Below are 15,687 nucleotides of genomic sequence, written 5' to 3'. Positions count from 1 at the left end.
GACATATAGTCACTCACCCTAGGTTAACAGATTTTGCTAGTTGAAACATTTTCCATTTGAAGTCACTAATGAAAAAAAAAATCTTTATTGCATAAGATTGCATATCTAATTCAGCTTCTCTTCATTTTTTGCACCAATTTTGTCCAACGTAAGGTTTAAAATTACTTCGCTGCTGAGCTGTGTGAAAGGGAACTTCCAGGCAAGAGTGTATGAGACTGAAAATTGTCAACATGCTTGTTTTCCTTTATGTTCATGTGTATTTTGAAGTCTTGTACTTAACAAAGTATGTATTTTCAACCATGTCAGCATCTCAGAGCTTGGATTGAGGAGTAATAGTGAAGAAAACATTTGTGTAGTACATGCATACAGCTGTCCCGCTGGTGTTTCAGATGATGCCAGTTGCTATCATTCCTCACTCCATTAAAATGTAATTAAAAGGTTGGAGAAGTGGATGAGAGTCTCTTATGCCCTGGGACTTGATCTGTCCTCATAGATCAGGAGATATTTTCTTCTTTCTGAAAGACTTGAAGGAAGAGTTTCACTGCGGGGAGTTGATAATCATAGTTAGTATGATAACCAGGAGACTTCTGTGTTTGCCATCGCAAGGCTTAACTCCTCATTGCTTGTGGCACTTCATATGAAAATAAACATACTCAGTCTAGTATTATGGAAAAGTTGCAGTTTGGAGTAGATCCCCTATCAAAACTTCATTTTCATGGACTCTCTTTCAGTTTATAAATCAAGTACCCTTACAGAAGATGAAAACCACCCAGTCTCATAGGGAAATTTAGAAACAGTACTGTTCAGATAAATTTAGTTCCTTTTTTAATACTGCAGAATTTATATATAATTTAAGATTAAATTTGTTGAACTATGCTGCTCTCTCCTTCGGATTTCTTCCCAAACTATGTCATTGTCTTTTGCAATTTAACAAAGGTATATTTTGACCTGATGGAAACACTCATGGAGATATGACCCCAAGTCATAAAAACACTAGGCTCAATATTTTTTTGGTCTAATCTTTCATTAATGAAAAATTATTATCAGCAAAACCACATTTCTGAAAATCTGAGAGTTTGGTTTTATGCCTGTATTTCAGAATTTTCATAAAGAAGTCAAAGAAAGAGATGATTCAGAAAGCCTGATGAGCCTTGACAGTCTTGAGGCTGGAGAACAAAATGGAAATTGCACAACACAGAGTGAATCATCTTTTACCACACAGTGTGACTGTGCCCTGTATGATCCAGAAAAATGCCAGACTAGGAATAATGGTTTACTTGACACACATCAAAGTACTTCTAGAAATGCACATCTAAATAATTGTCTGAGAAACGTAGATTTGCTACACTACCACAACATATCTACTTATGATCTTTTAGCTAAACATAATGTTCTAACTCCTGCTGAACATGTAAACACTTCAGAAGAGGAATCATCTGCTTCTCACAGACCTGGAAAACAACCTGCAGAATTCTCTGCCTCTGGTAAGCAAAAGAGGTCTGTAAGTAATGCATTTAGTTTCCTGCAAAACATAAAAGACAGAAGCAAGCCATCTTCTGGAACACTTAGCACATTTGCCACTGGTCATCCTGTTTTCAATCCTATCAGAGCCTGGGACAGCCCTGATTCTATTCCAGGGGAAAGAATTCAGGATCTGATGCAAGATCAGAGTTTTAAAATGACCCCACAGGAGAGAACTAAATCTATGCAAGGATCCAGTCAACCGATTGCAACATCTGTAATCTTATTTCCTAATCAGGGATGTTCCACTGGCATTCCCAGCACAGCTGGTGTGTTACCAAAGGACAAAAACATCAGTACAGGCTTTTTAAAAAATACATTAGGAAAAATGACTGAAACAAAAGAAGGAAATATTAAATGTATGAATGACATTGCTTCAGAAACATCTTTATTTCAGGACACACCAAATGCCTCAGTTCACTTGGAAGTTAAGCAACAGAATAATGAAGGAGGAAAGGGAAATATAATTGAAAATATGTCACTGTTACCTGATACAGAGTTCAATTCTGACACTCCTAGACAGGACAAAATCCTGAAAAATAATATTCTTGAAAGAAAAAGAGCAAAGCTATTCACAGGTATCTTAAAGAAGTGTTCTAAATATGAACCCAATAATTTCAAAGCTGTGGTTACAGACCATAGGATCAGTTTTGGAACTCAACTCATGTCATCTATCAGAGACAGTTTAGAACTGGCAAAAATAAAAAAGAAAAGTGTAGAAAATGACAAATGCAATAGGAAGCTAAAATGGTGTGAGTAAATTGACCAGATAATAATAGAAAATAATGAAAAATGCTATGAAAAAAGCATCAGTGAAATATCTTCTTCAAAACTTCAGTGTGTTCAAACTGCAAATAATGCTCCTAAGAATAATTTAAGTATTGTTGCTCAGCCTTCAAACCCCATGTTCATAAAAAATCATCAGGAAAATTCTCATATGTCAAAACCAAACATTAATACTGAGAAATCAAATAAAGAGTACCCATCTCAGAATATATTTACATCTACAGGATCCTTTTCTGCTAAGAAAGCTTGGATGGTATCAAAAGATGGAGCAAGTAAACCCCCACTATGTAGCAATAATGCTAAAATTAATGAAGGTGGTCAACTCAAAAATAAGGCAAAAATAACAAGAGCAACATCTGTAAGAGTCCAGTCACATTCTATGCCGAAGAAGAGAAGAGGCACTATGATCCAACTGCAGTCAGCCACTGAAGCCAACAAAACTCAAAAAGCTCCAGGGAAATGCCTTGCACCTCACCCACCTTCCACACCTCTGCCAGGAAACAGAAGTGTTGAGAACCCAGCCAGCCCTGGGTGTCAGTCACTGCCGCCTGCCAGCCTGCAAGCTACCAGTGCTAGCAGCAGTGATTTCAATGACAGGCATGTTGTGCTCACAAGTCGGGTTTTAAATAGGAACAGTGCAGAAAACAGTGAGAATACTGCTGGTTGTGCTGGTGTGGCCACTGCCATCTCTACACCTGACTGCAGCAGGGCCAAATACAAACCTTGGGCAAAAAATACTTGTTCTGTAAATAATGTTAAGGCAAGCGCCTGTCAAGATCATTCAGTAACTTGCTCTGAGAAAAGACCTGTTAACATAGAAAATAGATTACATCTCCATCATATCCCAGCAGCTGGAAAAACAGGCACCTTCTGGCACAGAGCGCATTCTACTGAAGCTCCAAAAGACTCTACTACTGGTAAGAGTCATGTTTCTGGGTCTGGGGTGGGGGAATGTTCAGACAAAAGTCTTCTTCAAATACATCACAGATTTGTTTTCAATTAAAACACCCAACCTTTTAATCCTTTCGCACAACACAGCCAGTTTTAACAAGCTTTCACCATTTGTCATTCTCATTTCTATTCTAGTGGTGCCCAGAGGCCTCTCAAACGTCAATTCTCATTTCTAATAGTTCTCTGCATATTAAATGAAAAGGAAGTATTTTCCCTGAGATTATATCCATGACTAATGAGCAGATGTGACAGGTGGTCTAAATAATGATATAGGAGGAAGTGACAAAGTTTGTACAAGTGAGTTTTACAAGGTAACTAAGAGTGATAGCTTGTCCAACAGTCACTGCCACATGAAAGTGAAAGAAGTTTAGTTCTACTGTGTTTTTAAAATGCTGACACTCTAAATGCCTACAATTACTGGGACTTAGTCCCAATTATACTATTAAAAGCTGAGCAAAAATTAAAGATTACTTAAAATTAAAGAGCTTCTGCCAGGCAAACTTTGCTCTGCTGCAAGGTATATCTGATTTATAAAGAATTTTAAGAAATTTGAGGAACAATCCTGCATTTTATTAAAAATTAACCTTGGAAACAATATGAGGCACAGATTGGTTGGTAAGATAGAGAAAAGATGGATAAGAAATTTTTGGGTGAATAAACTTTAATCTCCTGGGGTTTAATCTCCTACATTCCAATTTACATTTTATGTTTTTTGATTTGCCTTGTTTGTCCTGTGCAGCCTAGCTATATTCTGTGCCTTGGGCACTGATGACATCCTTGTACTTGTAATTTCTATGCAGTATGCTAGTTTGCTTCCTACTGAGAGCTGCAGCTGAAGCTCCTGAAGCTGTACAGCTGTACTTCAGGTACAAGCAATACTCCAAACTGCTTCACATACTGGGATCACCCCAAGAATTGGCCATGGAACTCAAAGATGCTTTCTAACAAAATGATGAATACCCTTAACTTTAACCCCCCCACATCTTCGTTTTATATACAGTATTGCAGTTTTAACAGTTTTTACAATTTTAATGGCGTGATTCAGAACAGCTCTGTTGTGTAAGAGCAGATGCAGGCAGGTGAATATTCTTGGCCTAAAGCAGGAGTGGGAACAGAAAATATTATCTGCTTGTCTGTTCCAGTTCAAAGTCAAAGAGATGAGTTTACGATCTGTGTGACTTAACCAATTTGATTTCACAGTGGAAATGAATGAAGAATTGCATTACCACGCCTTGCCTCCAGCAGAGATTTTTGTCTCTTGATGTCCTTATCTGCACATCAGATCAATGAATCAGGAAATTTCCTGGGTCCAAGCTGTGCACTACTGACAGTGTCTTCACTGCAACTTTAAATGTTACATCCTCAGCGTCACATACCTCCAGCTCTTTTAGAGAAGGGCTGAGTAACTGCCGTTTAAAATTCATGTGGGTTGCCCTCTCTCAGTATCTGCTTATATTTTGTATTTTGAAAGTCTTCTTTATTTCAAATACTCTAGACTATTACTGACTTGCTGTTATTTGTTCAATTGCCTGCAAATGCACATAGACACCATAGTCTTGTCCTAAAGTGCTTGCAGTGAGACTGAATACTGCACTGCTCTCTAGTAAAATGTCTGCAGAGTTCCATGAGATCTGTGAAGACACTGTAGAAAATGTGATCTGTTGCAATGCTTTGCCAAATGTACAGAAAGTGAGAACCAGATGAATACAACTGTTGTCCATGAAGATCTTAATTTAGTTTGGCTTCCAGGCTTCAAGTTGTATATCTTCTGCCTGACACATATTATACAATTTTTAACATCTTTCTTGTTTAGTCAGTAAAGACTTTAAAACATGTTTAACCTTTAGCCTGTGACAAATATGGGGCTAATTGACATGCTTAAATTTAAGTAGCAGTAGACTGCTCAGTATCTCATTCCCTAAAGATACTATTGATTATTATTTTGTCTTATATGTCTCAAAGGATGTTCTCCTTGGCATTGATCTAGTCTTGTAAATTAATGAAATTAAGTGTTGATGCATAGACATAGAGCAACTTTTGAATTCTATTTTTTCAGAAAAGCATTATGTGATTACTAATATAACAAGGGGGTTCTTCTTCTTTCTTTTTCTTTTTTAAAATTTTCTCTCATATTCAATATAACATGATCACATTTCCTTTCCTTTTCAGATTTTATTCAGCACCATGTATTGTGATACAATAACTCGCAAATAACTAAATGGCAGCGTTTCAAAGTTAATGTGTCCCATGTTACTATTACTGGCAGCAGCCAGATGACTACTTTCAAATATGTTTCTAGGATCGGTTCTTTTCTTTTTCTATGAGTGATAAGAATTCTGCTTTAGTGTCGCTGCAATAACCAGAAAATAAATAAAATTGTGTTAGAATCATGAATGCAACTCTTCATCAAATTATGAACTGTACATGTAAATATTTATTGTGTAAATAAATAGGTAATTTGTCTTCCCAAGTTTAAATCAACTCCATTTACAAATGTAGTAACTGTGTTTACAAATAAGTATATAGTATCTCTTTGGTATGTAGATTCCTGAGTTGCACATGAAAATACTAATTTGCATTCCAATTTGTGTGCATGAAAGTTTAATTAAGAACATAATTTTAATTTTGAAACTTAAGGCTTCCATTTTGAAAATGTATTGCTACACCAGACAAAACTGAGATAAATTTGAGGTACAGTGTCTAGATTAGACCTCTCTGGCTGAGAGAAAATGCTGTACAGCAGTACTGCCTTTTAGAAATTAGCACAAAGATGTATGAATTAACAAGATTAACTACAAAATGCCAAGTTATAGAAATAGGGTTTAAATCCATGACTTTTAAACTCCACAAGACCTATGAGGCCACACCTGAAATACTGTGTTCAATTCTGGGCTCCTCAGTACAAGAGAGACATGGACATGCTGGAGAGAGTCTAGTGAAGAGCCACAAAGATGGTAAAGGGATGGGAGCACCTCTCCTATGAGGAAAGGCTGAGAGCTTCCAGTATTCAGACTGGAGAGAAGAAGGCTTTGGGGAGTCTTACCAATGTCTGTAAATACCTGGGAGGAAGCTGCAAAGAGGACTTTTAGAGAGACACTTATTAAACTTATGGTGGCCACTGAAAGTACCTGAGCAGTGGGTACAAACTGAAACACAGGAATTTCCCTCTGAATATCAGGAAACCATTTTATTATTGTGAGAATGACTGAGCACTGGCATAAATTGCCCAGAGACTTTCTTGAGTCTCCATCCTTGGAATCACTCAAAAGCCATTTAGGCATGGTCCTGGGCAATGAGCTCTATTTGGCCCTTCTAGAGTGGGTGCACTGGGCCAGAAGGTCCCTTCCCACATCTGCCATTCTGTGATTTTGTGAATCAAATAACCTTTATGAACTACTACATGTTTTCTGCACACTACTATGGAATCCTAGTGAAAGTTGAATCAATTAACATAAAAATACAACAATTTATCAATAGTGATTTATTGTGTTGGACAGTTAGATTTTAAGATTATTCTTTAAATTCAATTTATTTTCTAGAACATTACTTATTTGATTTTTTTTATATCACAGCTTACCTTTCATTCTCCTTCTTACTTGGTAAGACCACCTCATATTGGTGCTCTTGTACCTCTGTACAAACCATCTTTATTACTTGGGACTCAACATGGGGCTTCACTTAAGCTGCTTACATCCACATCTAAGACAATTTAAGGAGATCAGATGTAAATATCTAAATATGGACAGAGACATTTACTCACCATTGTTAGTTCTGCTACTACTATATTTATCATGTTGCTTACACATTTTTGGCTTGCTTTTTTGTCCATGTCATTTAAGGTGGTGTTCCTGTTACAAGACAAAATCAGGTTTTGGGTGACTATGAAAATAAACACCAAGGTTTTTCAGAATGCAGAAGACAAAGAGTTGTCTCTAAAATATGGAAGCCTGCTCATCATGAACAGGTTAATATAAAATACTATTAAAAATAAAAATGTTATTTATCTTCAAAATGGAAAGAGTTTCAGGAATATCAGATTTGTTCATTGTCACGTGATTTCGAATCAATGTGCATAGTCAGCTTGCTTTCACTGCTAATGAAAAGAATAAAACCAACTAGAATACATCTCTGTATTTGTGTACTGTAATATTTTTTTTCACTTCAAAACATTTAGCAATACAATATTAAATATTAATATTAAAAAAATTAAAACACATTCAGAAGATAGTATAGTTACTTTAAATTATACTTAAAATACTCTTACAATATTCATTATTCATTATTCAGAATTCATTATGTGCTGTCCAGCTGAGTCCCATTCAATCTGCATTTGATCCAGTACAAAAGATGAAAAGCATCTCTAAATCTGAGGAAGGTATAGTAACACAATTCACTTCAGTTCTTTGTTATATATAAAGTAGAATGACAGAATACACCCACTGTGTAACATGGCTTGTGTCTTTTGGCATCAGTGATTCTAAGTAAGAAAGGGGAATTCTATACAGCATTTTTTTCCTGTAAATATAAGATATAGCAACATATAGCATTATATTATTGGTTTTATAAATGCATTGCAACATATATTCCATTTTCATTCAATTCCTGGGTTTTTTTTAACTGTATGTGTCACATATAACTGTATGATGTGGACAGGTATTGCTTGCTATCATTACATTATAATTCCAAACCCATTAGTACCTACTTTGGTGCCATTTGTAAGATGCATTAGTGTCCTTAATTATTTCATTTTCTAACTAAACATGTTTCTTGATTTTCCCACCATTTTCTTCTTTTAAAGTCAATTTTGTGTGTTTCACAGACCTACGGTTATGAAAATGAGCAGTTAATTTAAATGTTTATTCAAATGCGGCCTTCTCATTTGAAGATTCCCCCTGTAATCTCTTCAGTTTCAGAAAGCATTGCTCAGTTTCTAGTGGCAGAAAAACTAGCAAGTACACCAATTGCAGAGGGTGAAATCCTGGCAGCCATGGACGGTGTGAAGCCAGATGGACAGCTCTCACTGCTTAAAAGGGCTCTGTATCCAGGCAGAAGTACCCTTTCCATAGAAGAACAGAAGATTTTCCAGTCTCTGGATTGTCTGAATCAAAAGCTACAAAGTAAGTTGGATAATAAATAGAATGCTAGATCAATTGATTAAATAACTTTATATTTTGTTACCATCGATTTTTGGGATTAAAAACAGGAATCTTGTAATAGAAATATTTTCTATTGTTGTTGTTGTTATTATTACTTACTAAATGCAACAAACAGTGTATCAAAATAAGGAAACCCTTTTTTGAATCAATTAAATTAATTTTAAATAATGATGAGATTGTCTCGGTAAAAAATAATTCTAAATGTGATGGGAGGACATCTTTAGAAACTGGCTCAGCCTAACTGTAGGTGTTGTTTGTAAGAGATGTTTGTCAAAATTGTTCCTTCAAGGTGCATCAGGTGCATCAGCCTCACTTGGAAATCTGTTCCAAAGCTTATCCATCTTAAATTTTTTGCAAATATTTTTGCAAATTTTTGCCCTCTATGTCATATAGTTTTGCAAATGTACCCCTTTATAATTAATGGCTTTTCATTTTCTTGCTTCCAATATTTTAGAATGTTCCTCTTCTCTGTGAATTCTGAAAGGCTAGAAATAATGAGATCTGACATTGCTGCAGATAAACCTAAATGTTTAAGTGAATATTACTTGTGAAACCATTTTAGAAATGTCAGACTTAGTTAAGTGTTCTCTAACTTGTTCTTTCTTTATGCCATGTGGATTTCTTACCTGCTTTATACTGGTGCTCTTTATATGAACTCCCCAATCACAGCTTCCATTTTCCTGAAGAATGTGGAGGAAAAGTCTGTACTTTTTTTTAATAATTTTTTCCCCAGTGATTAATTAGCTAAAACTTTCATTAGTCATCCAATGATATTAACCTTGAAGAACAAACTTGCTTCTTGAGTCCCTTGCTACTTTGGGATTTGCTTTGACTGATGTGATCATACAGGTCTCCCATTAAAAATTCACATTAGTTTGGCATAGTTACGGTATTTTGTGTGCTCCATCCTGTACTTGAAATCAGTGGGGACCTTATGACTTAGTCTCTTCTGCTTGGCTACTTGGCTTTTTATATTATTGGAACAACTGCTTGCCATTTGTGCTTTACATGGAATTGCCAGCTCTCCTGAATTTTACATTTTCCTTGCACTTTTTTCATATAAAATTTTACATGCCAATTATTTGAGTTTATTAGAATGTGCTTTCTTAAAGTCCATTAATTTCACTTTGCTATTCCACTACTATTCCTTCTGGACTGCACCATTTATAGTCAGGTTACTCAAGTTTACCCCCTTATTGACTGGAATCAAACTAAACCAGGGCTTATTAAACTTCTGCACACTATCCATATATTTCTACATTACATGGTAAATAATGAGGAAAAATGTTTCAGTTTCCTATAGACTGCAACAGCAGAACGTAAGATCTTTGCAATTGTTTAGAAACTTTGTGCAGCTGTAGCTTACAATTCTTGCTCTGTCAAACAGTGGTACAGAATTTCATTGTATCATAACCTGTGGTTATTGCTTCCAGCCAAATGAAAATTTAAGAATCCATTTTTTACCAGAAAACTGTTTCAGTATGACGTGCTCAGGTTAAGAAAGTAGATATGAAAAGAAAAATATGAGCATATGAAACTAAATTTCTGTGTAAGTAACAGATAAACTACAAAGAAGGGAAAGGTGAATTCAGCAAAAGAACTGGGAGCAAGAACACTGAAATTTTTGAAGTGTGAAAAGGAAAACTGTAAGTACATAGCAATATGAAAGAAACAGTGAAATAATCACAGGAATTAACAGATTGCAAATGAAGTAACTGTGAAAGTTAGTGTAATACATATACGTACGTATGTATCTCAGAAATTTAATTAGCTTCCCTAATTATTTGGGGATTAAAATTGGTAATAGGATGCTGGGAAATTTTACAGGTAGACTTACATGTAAGTACTCGTAAGTAAGTAAGGTAAGTAAGGTAAGGTTGTAGGTATTTACACGTCATACAAGTACATTGCTTTTCTAAACTGTTATCTTTTTGCATCCCTTCTTTTGGCTTAGTTTTCACATGTTACCAAATTAAAAAAAACATGTAACTTTGTATTGGTCTTTTTAATAGCAGTCAATCACTAACCAATCTACATTTGGAATATTTGTTGCTGGAGAGTAGATGGCATTCTTTTCTCTAGCTTTAGATGTCTTTATTGGTGCTAAATTTTTTTGTTCATATGCTATTTAGATGCAAATTTTTAAACTAGAGGTATGGCCTATACTTCAGCAGCTGTTGGTAGGGGAAATAAAACCAGTGCTATTAAATTACATTGTCACAATCTTCAGAAAGTTTTGAGTTGAATGTTTGACTGTGAATCTTATTTTTATTGAAGTCTTTTGTTTATTTAATACTCATTTTATATTTTCATGCTTTTTTCAGATGTTCAAAAAGCCATTACCAGAAACCCATTTGCTTCACATGTTTTGCAGATAAGCAGCCCTTAGTAAGTATTTAATTCAAATGTGTTCAGCATTAATTTCTACAAACTAACCTTATGGCTTATTTTATTATAAAAATATAATTGAAAATACTGATATCAATCTGTTCAGCTGGCTTGCCCTATTTTCTGTTTATGTAAAAAGAGCCCAAACAAACATTATATTACTGTAAACAGGCTTTAACAATTTATATCAGACTGCTTCATTCTCTAGCTTCATTTTCATTTTGATATTTGAAGACATTTTTAAGTTCAGGAAGTCCCAAGAACTTTTAAGGAACAGTAATTTAGCAGGGTCCATTTGAAATATATATAACTTATAAATAATTTGAGTTTCTAAACAACATAGAGAGAAAAGGGATAATTATGCATGGTAGTTCATAAAACAATTGTTAATGCAATGAATTCCTACTTTGACCTGAAGAGATACCATTTTCTACAAGTGATAGATACTACCTTTCTTCAATAGGTATTTGCATTTTGTTTCATATATTGTAGATCTTGTCAGCTGAAAACAAAATATCATACCGGGAATGTACAAAATTTACTTTTCTAAAGTTTGGTGTATGATGCAGGAGCTAGTATTTATAATTCTGTATCATCAGTCTTCTCCTATAATCTAAATTTACACTGAAGAAAAATTATAGATATGACCATAGACTTAGAAACACAGAATCATACAATTGTTTTGGTTGAAAAAGTTCTCTCAGACGATCAAGTCCAACCATTAATCCAGCAATGCCCAGTCCATCCCTAGCCCATCTTTAAGTGCCTCATCTACATGTCTTTTAAATACCTCCAGGCATGTGGACCCCACCACTACCCTGAAGCATGTCTCAATGACTGACAACCTTTTCCATGATAAAAATCATCCTAATATCCAATTTAAACCTCCCCTGACACAATTGGAGGATGTTTTCTCTTCTCTTGTCACTTGTTACCTGGGAGAAGAGACCAACTCCCACCTGGCTACACCCTCCTTTCAGGCAGTCGTAGAGAGCAGTAAGGTCTCCCCTTAGATGCCTTTTCTCCAGGCTGAACACCCCTTACCTGCTCTTCATAGGATTCATGTACAGGCCCCTTCCCCAGCTCCGTTGCCCTTCTCTGAACACGCTCCAGCCCCTCAATGTCTTTCTTGCAGTGAGGGGCCCAGAACTGCACACAGGATTGGAGCTGTGGCCTCACCAGTGCTGAGTACAGGGGGACGGTCACTGCCCTGCTCCTGCTGGCCACACCAGTGCTGATCCAGGCCAGGATGCCATCGGCCTTCTTGGCCACCTGGGCACACCCTGGCTCATGTTCAGCTGCTGTTGGCCAGCACAGCCAGGTCCTTTTCCATCTGGCAGCTTTCCAGCCACTGCCCCCAGCCTGTAGCACTGCCTGGGGTTGCAGTGACCCAGGTGCAGGACTGTCGTGGTTTGACATGGAAGTGATTTTTTTTTTCTTCAGGAAGTTGGGTCAAACCAATCAGTGGTCAAGTTTTGATATTGGCACCTGAAGTGACCACTGAAGATAGGGATACGCCTCTGAGAACACAGGGGGTTAAAAGCAAGAACTCCCAAAAGCTCGCTTTTTTTGGTTCCGGTCAAGGTGCTGTGCAGACCTCCCCTGCCCAGCCATGGGGCTGGGTGGGGGAGGGGAAGCCATGAGGCCTGGTCGAGGTGAGCCGAGGGGTAGAAGGACTGGAACCGAGCCAGCTCCTGTGGACGGAAGGGTGGAGAGAAGCGGAGATGTCTTTGTCATTCCCCCCCCCCCAGAGAGAAGAGATAGAGAGTCCGGACGGCACCTGTAACTTTGCCGGCACGGAGGAGAAGGAGGGGGGGGAAGGCGCCCAGCCTTGGCCTTGGGGATCGGCTGCTGGGCAGAGATATCAGCCGTCCAGGGAGTCTGAGCTTTTAACCCTTTCCTGAGAAACGAAGGCTTTGTAAAATATTACTCCTCCTTGATTTGAAGTAGAAGAGAGACAGTCTGGGATCCGAGATGATGGAAAAAGAAATTCTCGAGTTGGAAGGAGATGATGGAGTGGCTTGTGGCTGGACTTCTCTTGTTAGCCATAGACTGAACCAAATTCTCCTAACAGAAGCTGCACTTAGGGTGGTGCGTTGGTGTGCCAGGAGACCTGTTTCAGTGATCACCAGCAGAGGAGTAAAGAGAAGGTGTGGAGAAGCCCTCTATCTTCAAGGAAGAAGAAGAGGAGAAGAGGACCTCTGTTCTTGGACCCTCAGCCCCAGGGGAAAATGGGGGGGACTGTAGTCCCAAAATGAGAAACTGAACTGTTGTCTCTTTTGGTTCATGGCAAAGCATCCTTAAAGGAGCCCTATGAGCAGTCTGTCCATGCACGGTGGTGAGAGCACTGTGACATGGAAAGGAGAGTGTCAGCATGGCAGATTTTCTCCGGGCGGTCGCCATGTGTGACATGGAAACACAAGGGTGGCAATTGTGTTTCCTGGGGGGGGTCTGTGGCACAGGAGAGACTCCTGTCTCCCTTGAAAGATTGAGTATTTGAATATCTGAAGGGTGGCAACTTGATTAAGATCCTGGGTGGTGTCTCACTGTTAAGTTTGTTTAGAAATTAAGTGGGAGGAGGAGGGGTGTTTTGGGAAGTCTTCATCCAGGATTTAGTGTTTGTAGTTTTCCTAGTAGTAGTAGTTTAATAAAGTTCTTTCCTTAGTTACTAAGTTTGGGCCTGCTCTGCTCTGTTCCTGATCACATCTCACAACAATTATTTTAAAAAGTATATTTTCATGGGGGCGCTGGCATCGCGCCAGTGTCAAACCATGACCAGCACTTGGCCTTGTTGAACCTCATACAGTTGGCCTTGACCAACTGTTATCATAGATCCAGCCTGTCCAGATTGCCCTGCAGAGCCACCAGCAGATCAATACTCCCGTCCAACTTGATGTCATCTGCAAAGTGACTGAGATTGTATTTATCCCCTAATCCAGTGATAAAGATCAGTGATAAAGAACTGGCCTCAGCACTGAGCCCTTGGGAAACCCACTTGTGACTGGGTGCCAGCTAGATATAACTCCAGGCACCATCACTTTCTGGGCTCAGCCAACTAGACAGTTTTTTTACTCCTTGAGGAGTGCATCCATTCACACCATAAGCAGCCAGTTTTCCAGGAGACTGCTGTGGGAAACTGTGACAAAGACTTTACTGAAGTCCAGATAAAGAATATGGACAGCCTTTCCTGCATCCACTAAGTGGGTCACCTGGTCATAGAAGGAGATCAGGTTGGTCAAAGAGGACCTGCCTTGCCTAAACGCACGCTGGCTGGGCCTGATACCCTGTGGTCCTGTACATGCTGTGTGATCACACTCAAGATGATCTGCTTCGCATACTGCATATACTTTACTGGATAAGCTGTTACCAAAAAATGTTAAAGAAAATATTCTTTATTCATAAGGCTTTTGCAACTCTCTGAATTTGAGACTGAAACACCCCAGGAAGTATCCCAGCTCCTAAATTCAAATGATTGCCTGGTTTTGAAGTGAGACTCTGAAAAGACCGTGGTGCATCCGCACCTTTTTTCTTGTGAATCTCAGTAATAGGTGTGACTTGGAATCTCAGCTTCCTTTCTTCTGCCTCCTGTCTTATAAATTTAGTTTTTTATGGAGAAACAACTTGTAAATTTTGGTTTTTTCTGCACAGTTACCTTTATTGGATCTAAGTGTGTTTTAATAATGCATTTTTTCTCTGGTCTTTCATGGTCAGTCCCACATTAAAAAAAATAAAAAGGAAACAAAGCTGCTTTCCTCACCAGTGCATTTCCCTGGCTTTCAGCAGACAGAATTCTTTCTTGGCTGACTGGTCTGTGACAAAGCTTTCTTCCACTAATTCATCTACAGGATTCTTATTTCTTGAATAAGAAACAAACACTAGATATTGCTCAAGCTGTCAAGTCTCTGGAACTTTTAAGTTCTCTGATGGACATTTAAGACCCTTCTTTCACTACAAGTATATACTTACACATTGAAACAGGTGTCCAGCTATAGATATACATTCAAATCTCAGCACTAGTTTGGAATTCTTCTTGATGATAAGAATGAACTGTCATACAAGTGCCCAGCTGCAGAAAAAGTACAGATGAATGAGATTTCATCAAATCTTCTGGGAGAAACAATGGAATTTTAAATTTTTACTTCACCAAGAGAACAACCTGTTTCAGCTCGCCTTGTTTCAGAGCACCCAGACAAAACATGGGAATATTTACTTAGTAATTTCTGTGTACTCTGTAATACAACCTCTAAATCCAGATGAAGGTATGTAGTTGTTTATAAAATGGAAAACAGATCACATGATACCATCAAATGATGTTTCTTGAATGTTCTGCATAATCACATTACTGTTTATATACATGCATATCTCATTGTATTCTGTTTTATTATAGAGTATTCAGCAATGCATGTCCTCCCCTTGGTTGAGCCCTGCAATAGCTTCACAGCAGTACCAGAGTACCTCCAGCTGGCAACCCACAGCAATTGTACAGCAGATATTGACATTATCTGCTACAGGATCTTGTGGCTTTATGTACTTTATATGCAGTGTGTACAATGTTTGACAATACAAAATTAACAACAAAATTAAGAAGAAGGCAGAAACTCAAATAATGAATGTCAATTGACTGGTAAGCATTTTTAGGATAACTAAGTCTATTTTATTCTGCACTTTATTGTAAAATCAATTTTAAAAACCCAACTGAATTGTTATGGCAGTTCTGGATTAAAGGTCTTTTGTTAACCAGCATGATACCTAAATCTGTGAAGTTAGTTAATTGCTAAGAAATGGTGAGTATTTAACTTCTTCTTTTTCACTTTCTCTGCTGTTTTGATAAAAAGTTGACAAGCATTCATAGAATCATAACATCACAGAATAATTTCAGTTGGAA

At 37.6% G+C, this 15,687-nt stretch overlaps 1 protein-coding gene across 2 annotated transcripts in view; it reads left to right on the top strand.

Moving 5' to 3' along the window:
- The window catches only part of CEP126 (centrosomal protein 126), a 161,299-nt gene extending 145,978 nt beyond the window's left edge, over positions 1-15,321 (top strand). Inside the window, exons 6-11 of one of the 2 annotated variants that reach the window (XM_068181439.1) lie at positions 1,100-1,484; positions 7,098-7,222; positions 7,546-7,633; positions 8,166-8,375; positions 10,739-10,802; positions 15,190-15,321. In XM_068181439.1, the coding sequence (XP_068037540.1) occupies positions 1,100-1,484; positions 7,098-7,222; positions 7,546-7,633; positions 8,166-8,375; positions 10,739-10,802; position 15,190 (873 nt within the window). In that variant the 3' untranslated portion in view covers positions 15,191-15,321. Of the gene's footprint in view, positions 1-1,099; positions 3,225-7,097; positions 7,223-7,545; positions 7,634-8,165; positions 8,376-10,738; positions 10,803-15,189 lie in introns of those variants that run through there. The other variant, XR_010996329.1, reaches the window with a different exon arrangement.
- Positions 15,322-15,687: the final 366 nt, after the last annotated feature.

The sequence above is a fragment of the Anomalospiza imberbis genome, chromosome 2 (assembly GCF_031753505.1).
Source record: "Anomalospiza imberbis isolate Cuckoo-Finch-1a 21T00152 chromosome 2, ASM3175350v1, whole genome shotgun sequence".
Lineage (NCBI taxonomy): Eukaryota > Metazoa > Chordata > Aves > Passeriformes > Viduidae > Anomalospiza > Anomalospiza imberbis.
Note: the sequence above shows the minus strand (reverse complement) of the source record. Positions and strands in the feature narration are given on the sequence as shown.